The sequence below is a fragment of the Ambystoma mexicanum genome, chromosome 1p, assembly GCF_040938575.1.
Source record: "Ambystoma mexicanum isolate Mex_15411 chromosome 1p, UKY_AmexF1_1, whole genome shotgun sequence".
NCBI classification, from domain to species: domain Eukaryota; kingdom Metazoa; phylum Chordata; class Amphibia; order Caudata; family Ambystomatidae; genus Ambystoma; species Ambystoma mexicanum.
Window position 1 is genome coordinate 785,293,786 of NC_090921.1, and position 15,730 is coordinate 785,309,515.

General features: G+C 44.3%; 1 protein-coding gene across 1 annotated transcript in view; it reads right to left on the reverse strand.

The window, feature by feature from the left end:
- Positions 1-15,730, reverse strand: part of NUP210L (nucleoporin 210 like) — a 1,198,481-nt gene that overhangs the window by 186,606 nt on the left and 996,145 nt on the right. The window contains exon 35 of the mRNA XM_069651587.1: positions 142-291. Coding sequence (XP_069507688.1) covers positions 142-291 — 150 coding nt within the window. The remainder of the gene's footprint in view (positions 1-141; positions 292-15,730) is intronic.

Consider the following 15,730-nt stretch of genomic DNA (forward strand, 5'->3'; position numbering starts at 1 on the left):
GCGGGCCTGCAAATGCACATGTTCCTCCACCCTTTATTTTTATGTAAAGACAGGTATTTCACCATGGCCACCAGGCAGGGCATACCCATGACTCTAGCAGAAAAGAGAATTAGTAACATTGCAGCTTTTGACAAGACTCACCCTTTCCCACGTTAAACTGTGACTGGACCTGAAAGACGCTGCTGGCTGGAATGTCCAGCATGGGATTAGTGAACCGAATTGAGCAGGTGAGGTGATCTGCAGGCTTCAACACAGAAACAATAGCATACTCCTGAGCGGGGCTGCAAGGTCCTAGAAGGGGAGAAAAAAGACTATCTGCAGCCAAAAGAGTGATAGGAAACGAGAACACCATAGATCTGTGGCCTCCCACTGTCTCCTAAGTCTCCCCCAGCTCCCTCACTTATTAACTTTTCAATAGCTGGATAAAACAGCAGCAGAAGGAAAATATAATAACACTATATCAGAAATATTATTTAAAACAGCTGGCTTAGTATAAACAAGAAACATATCTTTATAGAAGGGCTGTATTCATTGGAAGATAGATAACATGCAGATGAGGAATTTTTAAAGTACACTTAACAATAATAAATACGTGCAAGTACAATCAGTGCATATAGTTAAAGCTGTCATAAGTGAAAATGTAAATGCAACCAAGGTAAAAGTGAAACACAGCATAATAGTAGGCCATTGTATTAGATACAAATTCAATCAGATCATTCTCACCGGGATGAATACTCAATGAAGGTTTATCAGATAACATATTATCAACCTCTCCAGCCCATGAGTCAGGCAGACTTGATTCACCAATGACCATTAAACAACTTGGCATCAACTTTCCGGGATCATACGTTTACTGCACAAACAAAGATGTCGAATTTCGACATCCGATTTCACCTGGTTAAAGCAAATAATGAATGTGCGATGCAGTTGGGGTTGCGGGGGTTTCCCTCTCATATATGCAGTGAAAGGGGGGTAAACAAAATTTCTCACTATTTTTAGAGAGTCACAGCTCCACCCAACTGATGAGGTCCAACCAGACCGAAACACGTGTCTGGGGTTGCTGTTGGCATTTCGGTGCTGAACTGTCCCAGGGCTAGGACAAAGACTGATATGTTTGGGATATTTCTCCTCTGTGAAAGATAGTGAGCTAAAGAATCTGGGTAAGGCTCTCTCAACCAGGACTAATGTCTGGCAGAGAGACTCCCAGGACCCCCCTTGTTTTTTGGGTAAACAAAATTAGACATTTTCATTTTTTGCACAGTAAGTAATGCGCAGTAATCACATATTTCCAACTTTCTAATGGGAAGAATGAAAAGATTTAATACAGCCTAGTTTCCCAAATTCGGAAAGAGTATATATCAGCAATATTACAAAACTGGGAACATGTGCAATTCAATACTGCAAATCCTGCAAATGGTAGGCCAAACTGTGCCCCAGAAGGAAGCCCAACAGAGAACTTCGAAGAGCATATGCTTAAGGGAATCATCAGATTGACCATGTGACCAACATGTATCTCAATTGCTGAACTTCAATTTGTTCAAGGAGACTAAGGTCAAATACCCTCTATAAGCCAGGAAAAATATGGATTGCCTAAGGTGAGCAGAGACTGCCTTTTTATTAACTGTAAACTCAAAAGGGATTTTCCCATCAGAAATTGTTTTAAATTAATAAATCACAAATTACTTTGCGTCATATGATGCTGTATGCAAATGAATCACATAATCTTTAGTGTTCAAGTACTTGGCTTCTAGACTGATTTGTACAATACAAACAAAAAATGATTGTTGTGCACTGCAAAGTAATAAGGAAAAATGCATGGTTTATTTAATAAATTCAACAAGCACTCAAAGGACAGAAAAGAAAAGAAAGCATATGTCTGTTCATAACCTGAACAAATCGGTTACAGCGCAATGTGCCTACACACATAATAAATCCGCATAGGTATGAATATGATGCCCATTAACTGTTCCATACTTGTACCCAACAACTATCAAAAATCCCAACAGCATAATACACTTGCCAAGAACCTAAAACGTGGCTCAGTTGAAGTATTCGGTAAGACTGAGGCCACTCTTATTGTCTCTGTTTTCCTAAGAAGTCTGTTAATTGAGAGAGCCAGCTGTTCATACCTGAAGGTTTCCACATTAGCAAGCATAAACCTCTGCAGTAAATGTTGGAAATATGATCCAATGCACAAATACCTTTTTCACAGATGGCCCAATGAAACCCATTTGATCAGCAATCCACTAGGCTTTATGGTAGCATTAGACTATATACTGATCTTAAAAAAAGGGATAACATTTCGATTTCCAGTTACTTAAAAAAATTATTCAAACCTATCTCTGTGGCCAATTTTAGTTCCCAACAAGCAATCTACACCTTCGAAAGTGTTACACGTCCAGTGCAATGGCAACCCAAGACCTGGATGAGGAAGAAGTCAGCGCAATAGTGTCACACAGCAACCTGTCATTTCAAAATGAAAACCTTATGTGAAGGAAACCAGCTTCGTCTCTATTACCAAGCAATTTAAGTAGGGTGTTCAGCCAAGAAAGCTAAAGTTTAGCATAAACTTTGCATCACTCATTTATTCATTAAACTGGGCTGGACATTTTAGGGTATAAAGCAAGGATAGTTGTAACCACCGATTAAAAAAGGTACCCTTGGCCAACTAAGCAGAAAGTAATGAATTATATGATGGAGGTGATCTCGGGACCCAGATGTTTCAAAATTGAAACGAAAACTCATTCAGAAGTCCACTAGCGTTCTGGTGCGTTTCCCATGAGAGAAACGTTCCTGACATTAATGACTTCTCCCAGGACATTTGGGACTTCTAGCAAACCAAAAGAAGAGGACTGCAACAAGGTTTTTTTATTCCCTTAAAGTAGTTCTCAATTAACTCAGGGAGTGAGATACTTTTGGGGGCTATACAAAGTTGACTGAAATTCAGCAAAAACAGTGGCTATATCTCTATCATTGGTCAACAGTATCCCTTCAGAATGAAGAGCAGCTACTTTCTGTTTTCCCTTTTTTACTTCAGATACCTGGCCAGGAACTCGGTATACATCTTAAGTAACATTCTAGCTTATTGAGTACACACGTTATTATATTCAATTTTAGCTTTGATCAATGTATCCATATTATCCCTGGTAGCGCCCTTGAGATAAGCATTCCAAAGATTACTGCTGACAACCTAGTCAACTAGTTTTGAATGAGACCACATTTTGTGGGATTTCGTAAATTGGGCCACAAACCCAAATATATGACCACATACATGAGCATTATAAGGATCACAAGTAATCCAATCCTCCATGTCCTCAGTATCATTAATCAGGGAAAAACTCTCTAGTGAAGGTGAGAACAGACCATTACATTTGGGATCTTTTAAATGTTGAGGATTCAGCCTCCATCCACTAGAAATCTTATATATGTTTGAGGTCCCAATATTTATTCAGCAGGATTTTGGGGAAAGGTTTAGGTCACTGTGTGAGTTTGAGTTTCTTTAAAAGTTTTTTCCTTGACTGGACTTCCTCCAGGATTCTGGGCCTCTCCCAACTCAAGATGGTTGAAGGGATTCAGGAAACAAATTGGTTCTTATGGATGGTTAGTAACTCGTAACTTTTGTGCCCATTCTAAACTGCCTTTTTGCAAATTAAAAACTAAGAAACCAGACAACAAGAGAAGAACCTGTGTGCAGAACAGCATGTGACAAGTTCCGGGCACAGTTGGAGGGGCGCAGTGAGTTTCAACAGTATTTGGTGTTAAGACTTGAATGGCCAGCGCAGTAGGCAGAGACTAAAAAACAACAGGCCAAGTGAAAGAATCAATTCAAAAGTATATAATTGTTATGGCCTTATTGGTCCTTGAGGGAGGAATTACCGGGCCATCCGAACTCGGAATGGCCCGGTAAGTCCTCATTCCGAGGACCCGGACACGGATGCGATTTCGGCAGCAGCCATGCCGCCAATAGCGGCATGGCTACCGGCCGAACTCGTAATAAGGGCCACTGTCTTTCTTTAACATCTCTTGTAGGTTTGCAATTTGACAAGTACACTCCCCTGCCAGGACTCTTTATGCACGTTCCACTGCCTAGTGTACTCTCTTGCCAGGACTTCTCTTATATTTCCATTTGCCAGGTATACGTCCCTGCCAGGACTTCTTATGTAGTTTCAACTGCCTGGTATCCTTTTCTTGCCATGACTCCCTAAGAATATTACAGTTCCTCTTTATACTTAAAACTGCATATACTGTTCTTGGCTTGGTATACTTGTCTGTTTCAATGTTCATTCACGCTTTTCCCCACACTTGAATTTCATGCAATCATATGTTACAGGGGTTTGGATCTGTACTTTGTCTTTTCTGATTTCAAACCATCATCGTAGTGTTTCTGTATTAGCAATCTCATAATGTTCAAATTGTCATTGGCGCAGTCGCCGAAACGCCCCTGCGTCCCCACTTGCTTTATGCTCTGTGTAGTGCCTTCAATCTGGCTCGCACTTCTGCAGCGTGGCTCTGCCACTTGCTTCCCACTCTGGGTTGCTCCAACATCTTTCTGGCTTCCCTCGAGGCTCGGCTCTTGCACACCTGCTTCCCTACAGGTCCCGCAAAGGAGAACACTGCCTCTTCGAGCTGCCGAGGCGTCTCCATGGCATGTCCTGCTCGCGCACTGCATCTCTTCTTCTCTGCTGGAGAGCTCCACTGCACCGCCACACCAGCTCGTGTCTCCAGCGTGTGCACACCTCTGCGGAAGATGCAACATCCTTTCCTGCACTGCTCATAGTGTGGTTGCCATCTTTAAATGTCCTGCGCACAGGTGTTTTCACCAAACAACTAGCACGCTCATTAAGCTTGAGGATCCTGTTACTTTGAACCAATTCCTCCATCCCCCCTCATCGTAGTACCTAGGTGGTTGTGGGAGTTGGAGTCCATTGATGTAATTTGATAGTCACTCTCTCAATGATTCCACATGAAAGACCAGTTCCACAAGAAGGGGAACCAGAAGCAAAAAGGGGTTTGTTGGAGCTTTTATTCATTAGGTCATAGGTGGGAGTTTGACTTAAAGAATATTGGGAAGAGGTTCCTGTACTTCCTATACAGGGGGGAACAGACACATGTCAATAGGTCATTAGGGTATTGGGTTTTAGGGGTTCTTCCTCATGGGTAAAGAGGGCATACCGTACCTCATCCAATGAAGCCATGACAACTCCTTGGTAGTTGTTTCCTCCCATGTGATCCTCCCACAAATAGCTGCCCTTAGGGTGAGGAACAGGGAGCGGCTGCTGTCCCCTTAAGTAATGTTCCAGCTTATTGAGTACACACGGTATTATATTCAATTGGGAGGAGGTAACGACAGGGAATCTGTGATGACTCCATTGGATTCATCACAGTTGTCAGTGGCAGATTAGAAGGTAAACAAAATAGGGATCATGTTCAAAATGACAGAATAATATGAATTTGTAAAATGTATGCATAATCATTTTCCGCTTGAATTTTACCCCACAACATATTTTCATTCATTTGTATGTAGAGAGGTGCACATATCGTAAAGTACGATTCTGCCTCCCCCTTCCTCTTCGCCATACAAATACTCCAGCATTTATGCCAGCGTGATGTTTTCATGCTGGCATAAATGCTGTGGATTCTACGGAATTCGCCTGCTTTTTTACTCCAACAGAAAGCAGCTGAATTCCATAGGAATCCATTGTAAACACTGCATGCCATGCGTAAATGGCAGGGAGTGTTTACTCAAGGAGACAGGGAAGCCATCACAGTGTTTCCCTCAAACCAGGCGGTACAGCTAGTTCTCTGTCCTGCATGTTGCTGAAGGTTCTACAAGGCTGAGGAAGCTGTGGGTTTGTTGGTGGCCTGCACTATCCAGAGTAGGGACTTTTCTGTGTTGGGACCTCTACAAGGCCTGGAGAGCTGTGCATCTTGCCCAGTGAACTCTAAGAGGGACACAGACTCTGACGCTCTGCTGCTCCTGCGCTCTTTCAGGAAGGGAGGTTTTGCTGGAGCTGAAGCATTTTGTTTACCCTCACCATTACCTTCAGACCCTTTCTGAGACAAAGAACTCTTCTACCTTTTGCAACATTCTTTGGATCCATCATTTTTGTGGGAACAGCAGCAGATGTGCATCTTCACCCAACAGCCTGAGGTCCAGCCTGCAGCAATCCTGAACCAGGGGTCGAGACTGGAGACCAGAACATCCAACCAACTGGCCCCAGGTGTCAAACAAACCACCTGTGCACCTATTACCCTTGCTGTTATCCCCAATGCCCTAAGCATACCTTCTTTGTCAGGGGTTGAGGAGCCCAACTGCATACCCTTATGCTGATGCTCTGCTACCCATTGAATTCTGTAGGATGCTAAGTCCTACCCTGCAGCTGCTTTGGCCGTTGCTTTGGTGGTGGAACCTGGGTAAAGAAATCATGTCTGAAGTCCCCCCCTAGGCCTCCTGGATTGGTAGCTGCCTTTTTCCTCCAAAGGGAACTTGTAATATCTATATTAAAATTGTTACTACAACTACAACTTCACTTGACTATTGAATTGAGCCATATTGATTTCCATTCAATTCTAAACTCTCCCTAAGTACCCACGATTGGATACTTCTCTTGAACTCTTGGTAAACATTTCTTTTCCGGGTAGGACTGATTGCTTAGGTTATTTTCAAGCTTCTGGTGTACCCTATAATTTGCAATAGTTTATGATATATGCTCACATCTCCCCCCACATCTAAGCCTTGTAACAATGTGTTACTTAGTAACTGTGGTGATGTGAGCACGGCATGAGTTTGCGCATCATACTTTGAATAAAGCCGGCGGCTGTTTCCTTGAGGCGGTTGTTCGATTAACTGCAACTTACGGGTGTGGTGTCCATTATTGTAGCGTGTGCCCTGCTCGCCACAAATCTAATATTTTGTGACGAGGGTAAGGGCAGGCTCCAGCTAGCGACTGTCACCTAGTCTACCCATGGAGAACCTGCCTACCGCTTCCACGGAACAAGAGGTATTCCTCCTCCTACCACATATGCCTGCCGGCCACATCGCGCCGTACCACAGGCCCTGCCAGCCTAGGGCACTGCGAGCACTCTCACACCTGCAGAGAGGATAACAGGGCCGGAGCGGACCAGGGCCTGGAAGCAGCGCCATCAGAGCCCCCATGCTCGATGTCGGTAAGGGGAAAACCTGAATAGGTGTAAGGTGCCTGGCTGCAGCTCTCTGCAAGGAGAGTGATCATGCAGCCCCCAACACCCTAACCACCAGGAACTGTGGGGGAGGAGGACGGAGCAGTGACTACTGCGTCTTCACAGTGACACCGGGCTGCAGATGGCAGGAATCCCCAGCCTTGCTTCAACAATTACGGCAACTGTTACCACGCTTTGCCAACCAGGGCAGGGAGACACTTCACTGCAGGATAGTACCTCGCCCTGCAGGGTGGGGCATATCATCTCCAGCCAGGTGTTATCACACATCTTCATGCCCAGATGTACAGAGACCAGCGCTTCAAGATGAATGGAGGAGAGGAGGAGGACACTGTATCATCATTCACGACCCCAGGGAGAAGTGCTATGCAGCTTGGTGTACCTGTTGGTCTGGTCCACCAAAACCAGACCAACAGGTCCACAGTTCACAGTCCTACAGCTGTCCAGTCCCTGAGTTTGATGTGCTGGGACCCCAGTGATGCTGGGACCCACATGGGTCCTATGGGTGGCACGGCTTTAAATATTTGTTGATGCCGCCATATTGACAGAAGACCCATGTAAGAGATCCATGCTCCTGCTTCACACACAGGAAGCCAGGTGCACAGACTGTTCAAGAAACCTCTGAGTGGTGATGACTGGTTGTAGGTCAAAGGTTCGAAAACAAAAGGCTTGAATGCCTTTTTTTCGACACCAAAATGACCGAAAAAAAAGGGTTGAATTAAAAAAAATTAAAAAAAATTATGGGGGGGGTGCCACCCCCCCATCCCCTGTTTTCTTTTTATAAAAAACTTTTTATGTACACTAAACTTTAAAAATATATAAATAAATAAATAAAAATTAGACTTTTTTTCGGTCATTTTGGATTCGAACAAAAGGTCATTCGATCCTTTTGATTCGATCCTTTGACCGGACACCGTGATTACTCATATCGAATGCAATGAGCGCGCTCAACAACTACTGCACCCCTATGGTGAATGTGGACTATGAACGGTTTCAACTTTGACAAGCAGCAGAAGGCATGAATGAGTGCCTCAACACTTTCTGCAGCGTCTGCAACAAGTAGCCTGCCAAATGGCCATTTACCGATGAGGAGGGTGAGCTGCACAGACAGATTATACAAAAGTGTAGTTCAAACCACTTACAGAAGTAGATCCTAAAATGACTTGGAAAAAGACTGATAAAATATACAAGGACAGAATTATAGACACCAAAAAGGACTTCTATAACCCTGAAATTAAACACGCAGTGAACAGCTCAAGAAAGCTCTCTGAGACACTAAGACTGCTAGAAAAACCCAAAGTACTTCAAATTCTCCATCTCCCTACCAGTCAAGATACTTTAGCAGTTCAATCGCCATTTGAATCAAAAATAACTACGGCCAGAGAAAAAAAATCCAAGGAAAAACTAGATCATGCACTCAATGATACCAAGTCCACAGGCCCCATTCTTCAGAATCAAACTCCTTTTTCCTTCTCTGAAACATCTATTGTGGACATGGAGGTAATGCTTACGTCCATGCGGCCTACAGCATTCATGGAAAATGTTCTGCCTCCCAAAATTATTCTAGAAAATAAGGAGATATTCACACCATTTCTCACGCAATTTTGTAATGAGTCTTTTAGAAATGAGGTGGTTCCCAAAGCTATCAAGTCTGTCTCGGTTACCCCACTACCAAAAAACACTATTTTCTCCTTAAGGTACTCGACAAAACAACAAACCTACAATTTCAATCATATGTAGAAGAAAATAACATCCTCCCATGGCAGACAATCCGGTTTTGGATCGGCTTCAGTACAGAGACGGACTTAGTGGATCTTCAATCTCACTTGCTAAAAATCAGAGAGGAGGGCAAAGTGGGGCTTCTGGCCCTATTGGACCTGTCAGTAGCCTTTGATTTGGTGGATCATGACCTTCTCCAATACACCATGCACCACCTAGGTCACTGCTCGGAGGAAGCAGGGATTGGTTCCACTCTTTTCTTTGCAATCGAGAATCCAAAATTCAATGGGGCCAGGAATGTTCACCCACAGCCCCCATATGGTGTGGTGTCCCTCAGGGAGCAAGCTTGTCACCTCTACTACTTAACTTATACATAAGGCCATTATGCTCTCTTCTGGACAACCTGGGTGTCTTCTTTACTAACTATGCGGACGATACTCAGGCTGTAATAGAAATATCGGGTGACTACAATACAGAGTCGGCAGCTCTGACTAACCTCTAAAGACATATTGAAGCCTGGATGGCATCAAATTGGCTCTGCCTTAACGGCCATAAAACAGAGCTTTTGATCTTTGGGTCAAATGAAGCTGGGGCAAAACTCAGCTCTGATTACACAAGCTTCCAAGTTGGACAGAATGTTACCCCTGTCCAGAGTAAGGTGAAAACCTTAGGTATCCAACTGGAAGCGACACTGAATTTGGATGCATATGTGGAACAACTGAGTAAGAATTGCAGCTACTCCCTTCATCTTCTCAAAAACATCCGCCCCTACATCTAGGAAGACAACTGTGCTATCATTGCCCAAGTTAACATCTTATCTAGGCTCAATTATTGCAATTCACTTCTAATCGGAGCCTCAGCAGCTAATCTAAGAAAATGTCAAGTACTGCAAAACAATGCTGTATGCATTGTGAAGAAACTAACCAGACGTGAACACATCTCCAATCACAGACTGGATCGCCACTGGTTAACCTTTTAGGAACGTGTTAATTTCAAAGTGGGAACTCTGGTCCACACATGCATTCACTGTGTTGCTGCTGCTTACCTCAAAGCATTGATACCTGAATACTGTCAAACCAGAACATTGCGATCGACCAACAAAAAGCAAATCATCTGCCAGAATTACAGGCGTATAAATGGCCTCAGTAGATCTTTCATGGTTAATGCTCTACCCTCCACTATGACAGCTGAACCCAATCTGATAAATGTCAGTAAATCTTTAAAGACCTTACTATTTAAGTAATGTTTCGGCTCCTGGCTAACCTGTCAATGCCTGTGCCGTTCTTTATGTATGTAATGGTGTGTTGATGTTTTTGCGATCCGATGCCCGCAGGCTTTCAGTGCATTATAAATAAATAAAATCCTCAAAGAGAGGGCTTAGGAGCTCGCAGCATCCAGAGGCACACACATCGACAATGGAATGAAAGGGCTGAATGTGGAAGAGGCAATCACTTCCTCACCCCAGAGATCTACAAGGGACAAGAAGGGTAAACCGAGGTCAGCCCAACACACAACATTATTATAGGATGATTACCCAGAGGTGGACATGGCATCAGTGGATGTGAGTGATGCAGAAGAGTTGTTCTTAATCGAAGCGCTAGCGCTTGTTCTATAACACCAACGAAGTCAACCACGCTGCAAGGCGACAATACTCTCCACAGATGTGCCAGTGCTGATGGACATCGGCGCGTCAATTAATGTCATGCCAGCAACACAATTCTCCTGGGTAAATCCTACGTCGTGTCTGTCTGCACCAAAAGTAGGCATCTTCGCATATGGAGGCAGAACACCCATTCCGGCTGGTGGTGTGTTTCAGGCGAAAGTAGAGCACAAAGATCAACGTACCCAAGCAACATTTTATGTCACCAGGGAGGTGAAAGAAACACTCCTGAGTTGTTCCAGGGCAGAGATCCTTGGCCTGGTACACTTTGCATTAAAGGAATATCTCACAGACATGGACAAGAAGTGTGAGGAATATAACAATCTGTTCCAGGGCATAGGGTGCCTGAAGTGTCAGGAGGTGTGCCTGCACGTGGATGAAATGGTCCAGCCCATAGCACTTGTAAGGAAGGCATGGTATCAAACAATAAGACACACACAAGTGATCGCAGTTCAAGGGTGTTTATTGAACTTCAATTGGGTTTGAAAAACACCTATCTAATCCTAAATCTAAAGATGGGAGCCAGCTACGACCATCAAATAATAATAAGGCAGTCCTAGTCGAGTCTGTCGAAATAAAAGGGCCTATACTAATAAACCTATTGCCAATCTTTACTTCTAAATACAAATAGTGTGGAAACAATGTTATGCAAAAGAAAAGTGTTCAAGAAATGATATGTCAGGATATTCAAGCCATTGGCTTCCCTTCTCCACGTTTTCAGCACAGGACAAGGCAGCACACTCGAGTTTAGCACGCTCTCTGGCAAGCATGAGGATGCAGTTCAATACCTTAACATCAGGGCCTACTGTGCTGAAGTCTCTTTGCCATTCAAAGGGCCTCATCACGAGTTGGGCTGTATTCCCGGCTGTAATACCGCCGACTGTAATAGCCCTAGCACCGACCGGTCCGGCTGTATTACCGCCGGATCACGAGTTGGGTGTTAACGGTAAATCCCCATTCCTCATTGGGTCCATTGGATTCAATGGGGTATTTTCAGCGCTAATTATGCGGGCTAATACAGCCAGCGGTAATACAGCCGAAAACAGGGGATTTTCACCTCCAGAGAAAGAGCCTCATCACGACCTCGGCGGTTACCCTTAAATCCGGCGGTAGCGCTATTACCGCCGGATTTAAGGGTGCGCCGAATCAGGGCTTTGGCGGATTTCAAACCAGCTCTGAGCTTGTGTGAAATCTGCCGAGAATTCGCGCTAATACCGCCGGCGGGAAATCTGCCGGCGGTATGAGCGCAAAATTTCCCCATTGAGCTCAATGGGGAATGGGGACTTGTAAGTCCTCCCAACTTGTGATCCCGCGCTATTAGCGCCGGGGGCTATGGCGGTCGCGCTAATAGCCCCCGCGCTAATAGCGCCACCACTACCGCCGAGGTCGTGATGAGGCCCAAAGGCTGGAGGTAAAACAGCGCATTTAGCGCCAAACTCGTGATAGGGCCAGCCCTTAAATGCGGCTGTAATACCGTTACCACCGCATTTAAAGGCTACAGCCCAACTCGTGATGAGGCCCAAAGTCTCTTATTTCAGAGGGCTTGATGCAACACAACAAACATTAAGGTTCCTTTCTTCTTAGGATTTCACATGTACAACTTCTCGGGTGATTTACTGTTTACCCCGGGTCCCCCTCCGCCGGGCTCAGATCCACTTTAACACAATGGGCCTCATTACGAGGTTGGAGATAACCATGGCGCTATTAGCGCCATGGTTGCCTCCAAATCCTTACCGACTCTGCCCTGGTGAATGGAGTTATTACCGCCCCATTCCAAGGTTGGCGGGCGGAAATTCCCTATTCACCAGGGCCCTTCCCCATTCCCCATTCCCATTTGAGCCCCCATAGGGCTCAATGGGAATGGGGAAGGCGCTAATAACGGTTATTAGCACCAAAGTCCCTTTGCGGGTCCCGTCCTTAACGGCTGGTAAAACCAGCCGTTAAGGGAGGACCCGCAAAGGGACCTTGGAATAGGGTGGTAAGGGATGACCGGTACCCTTACCGGTACCGGTAATCCCTTACCGCCCGGGTCGTAATGAGGCCCAATAACCTTCAATTGGTCTCCCTCTGCCGGGCTCGGACCACATTTTTTTATTTTTCCAAACCTTCACTACTTCATCAAAATTGAAGACTTTCCACTGTGCGCAAGATTTTGCTCCACCCATCGCAGGACCACTCTGATTCACAATTAATCATTCTCTTCTTGATATAACCTTTTCCTCACTTTTCGCTTTTGTCACTTCTCAGCTGGATACCTTACAGAGACCTTCGATTGAGTACTCGCACGGTGCCGGACCACTCTGTCAAAGGTATTGTATCTTGCTTTTAAAGTTCAATCACTCATCAGCAGTTCAACTTTACTTGCATCTCTTATCACATGCGTTTTAACAATGTTCGTTGCAGCACTCGCCATACAATGTTGCTGCTTGAAACATTGGCTTCAACAGAGACCGGTCTTGTATTGGTCTCCCCAACTCACCGGCTGTGTTGATTTCACTGACACTGCTTTGTTCTTTGAGCCAAGGACCACAGCGGCTGGTGCTTCTGCCTCCCTTGATTATGGTTTCCTGGTTTTACGCTTTCTATTCTCGATGTTTCTGGAAGGTAACGGTTCTTTGTCGAAAAGGTCAAGGGAACTTTGCTCCTTGCGATCCCCTTCTGTTTTGCCATCTTTCTTCTCTCGTTCAGCTGCCGTCTCGAAACATCTGTTTCCCTTGTGTGATTTGCGTCCCTCAGAGTGTGCTCTTGTGCTGCGCCTTTTATCCGTGTGGGGAAGCTTAATGGAAGTCAGGTGTGTGTGTCTCAGGTTCCTGTTTTGCCTTCCGTGGGAGCTGCTGAGCCCCACAGTCCCTCTGTAGCTGTTCTGTGCCCCATTTTTGATTTACAGTGTGGATCAGATCAGATGAAGGGGGAAAAGGGAATGGGATAAAACAATAGTCTTCTTGTTTCTTGCTCACGCCATGCATAGGAATTAAAGCGTGTTAAAACAAATTGTGCTTACAAATCTAATTGAATACTTCCAATTCAACTCTTGGTACTGTTATATACCTGTGACTCCTCTGCCTCAAGTTTGGAGGAAGGATTAGATTTGTTTTGCTTTAAATGTCTTTTAAAATTACAGATTTTTTTAGCTCTTCTGCTTTACTTCAGATTTCACCTGTAAACTTCCAGGCAAACTTGCTTTCCTTAAATTGCTTGAGAATTTAAAACATCTCACCAGTTTTCCAAAGAAGAGTTAGTAAAAATGTGCTGCTTATGAAATAACCTTGAATTGCCTCACTGCTCGCTATATACTACTTGTCTTTCAACTAGAAAGTATTAAGCTTCAAAAAGAAACCAAAAAAGAAAATATAGTTTATTTTCAGACAAAAAATACTACTAACTACCTAAGATGCGCATCACTAACTAGATTTCCCAGAATGCCCAAACAAAATGGCCACCGGCCTTTAGATTGAGTGAGAAGCGTCACAAAAAGAGCTTTTTATAATCACAAGGCTTCCAGAAATATATTACTTCATGGTGCGTTTGAAGGTACAGACTTTCTTGTATTTAGTTATTGTCAAATTCGTTAGTCTAAAGGCTTGCTGACTTGTTTAGCCTACATGTGCCACCTAGATTGGAGTTTTGTCGTCTGACGGAACTCAAGTTATCCTTTAATAATAGGGAAAACGCATGCACGGCTTTGCCCTGCTTCCCAAAAGTGAAATTAATCACACATTGTCAGGTTCACTTGCCTCTTGGGATGGTTGTGCTGTGGTTTATTGAAATCCTTTGTACATTTAATCACTTGAACAATTCTTACACCGTTCAGACTGAACTTACCTTAACTTCCATTGTTCAGAAGGAGAGTTCCCCAAGCCATCATGGTGTTGAGGAGGCAGGGTCCTGATTGGATGTGAACATTCCGCAAGGTGATTGGAGGCTGAGTGGATTTGGAAACAGAGAGAGAATTCTAAACTGCCTTTCATTCTGTCCGGTCCTGTTTCTTGATCCACAGGAGCTGCTGGCCCCACCAGTCCCTCTGTAGTCAACTACTGGAATAAATCAGCAGAAGTCTCAACACCCCAAAGGGAAACGGGTAAGTGGACAAAATAAAAAACAGAACACAGGTCGCTCCCACTCCAACCAGCCAAGCACCTGAAAGGGGGAGAAAACAAGAGATTATAATCCTTCTAGCAGTTACAGCCCACCTCAGTTCCCCTGAAATCCTTTATACCTGTTTTGCTTCCATGGAGAGCTGGGAAGCAGGGTTTTCAGAAGGTCTTATCTGGGTCTTGAGTTCCCAAAGGAAAGAGCATGAAACTACTTGAGTATCCCTCGTTTGTTGGATGTAGCTTGTAGTAGACAACTGCAGCGCAGTTTGAAGGTTATTCCTTGCGTTGGGAGAAAGTCTCCAAGGAGGAATAAAAATTGTCTCTGAACTGCTGAAACCAGGCTTATGAACATTGCCTTTGGCCTTGCACTTATGGTGTAGATCACTTCTCCTACAAGAGTCTTGGACAACTTGAAATGTCTTTATGTTTTACTCATGTACTTGCTCAGTATTCTCTTCTAAGATCACCCCCCTGAAAGGGTTAAACCTACACTTTACTCTTGACTAATGAACGCTCCAGTAAGTCCTGAGCGCATGCGCAGGGAAAAAACAACTGTTTTTAACTAATCTTTGGTGCATTAGAATGCTGCCAGACGCAAACGTTTGAGCACCGTATCTCTGAGATTACTTGGGAATTATTTGCTGAGTTCCTTTTTTAAAACCATGTTCCCAGGATCATGTGCGCCGTGGCGTGTTGAAAGGCTAAACAGGCGTCGATCTAGAGAACTCTTTTAAAGTGATTTTTGCAAGACACTTTTCTCTTGCGCATGCGCGTGCCTTAAACATAAACACTATCTCTGCCGCGCATGCCCCCTTCACTTCTTAAGACCGTAATGACGGTTTTTCTCGCTCGGGAGTGAACACAGTGAACACTATACGCTAAGGCATGCGCTACTTACAATACGGTTCCTTTACACTTATTTGTGAATGAGGATCATGGAGAGGAAATTGTTTTTGAGTTGATTGACGTCCCCCAGTTAAAGATAATTTTGGGTATACCCCGGTTGACTTCGCACAATCCTGTAATAGACTGGGGAAGGAGAGTGGTAGACTTCAGTACT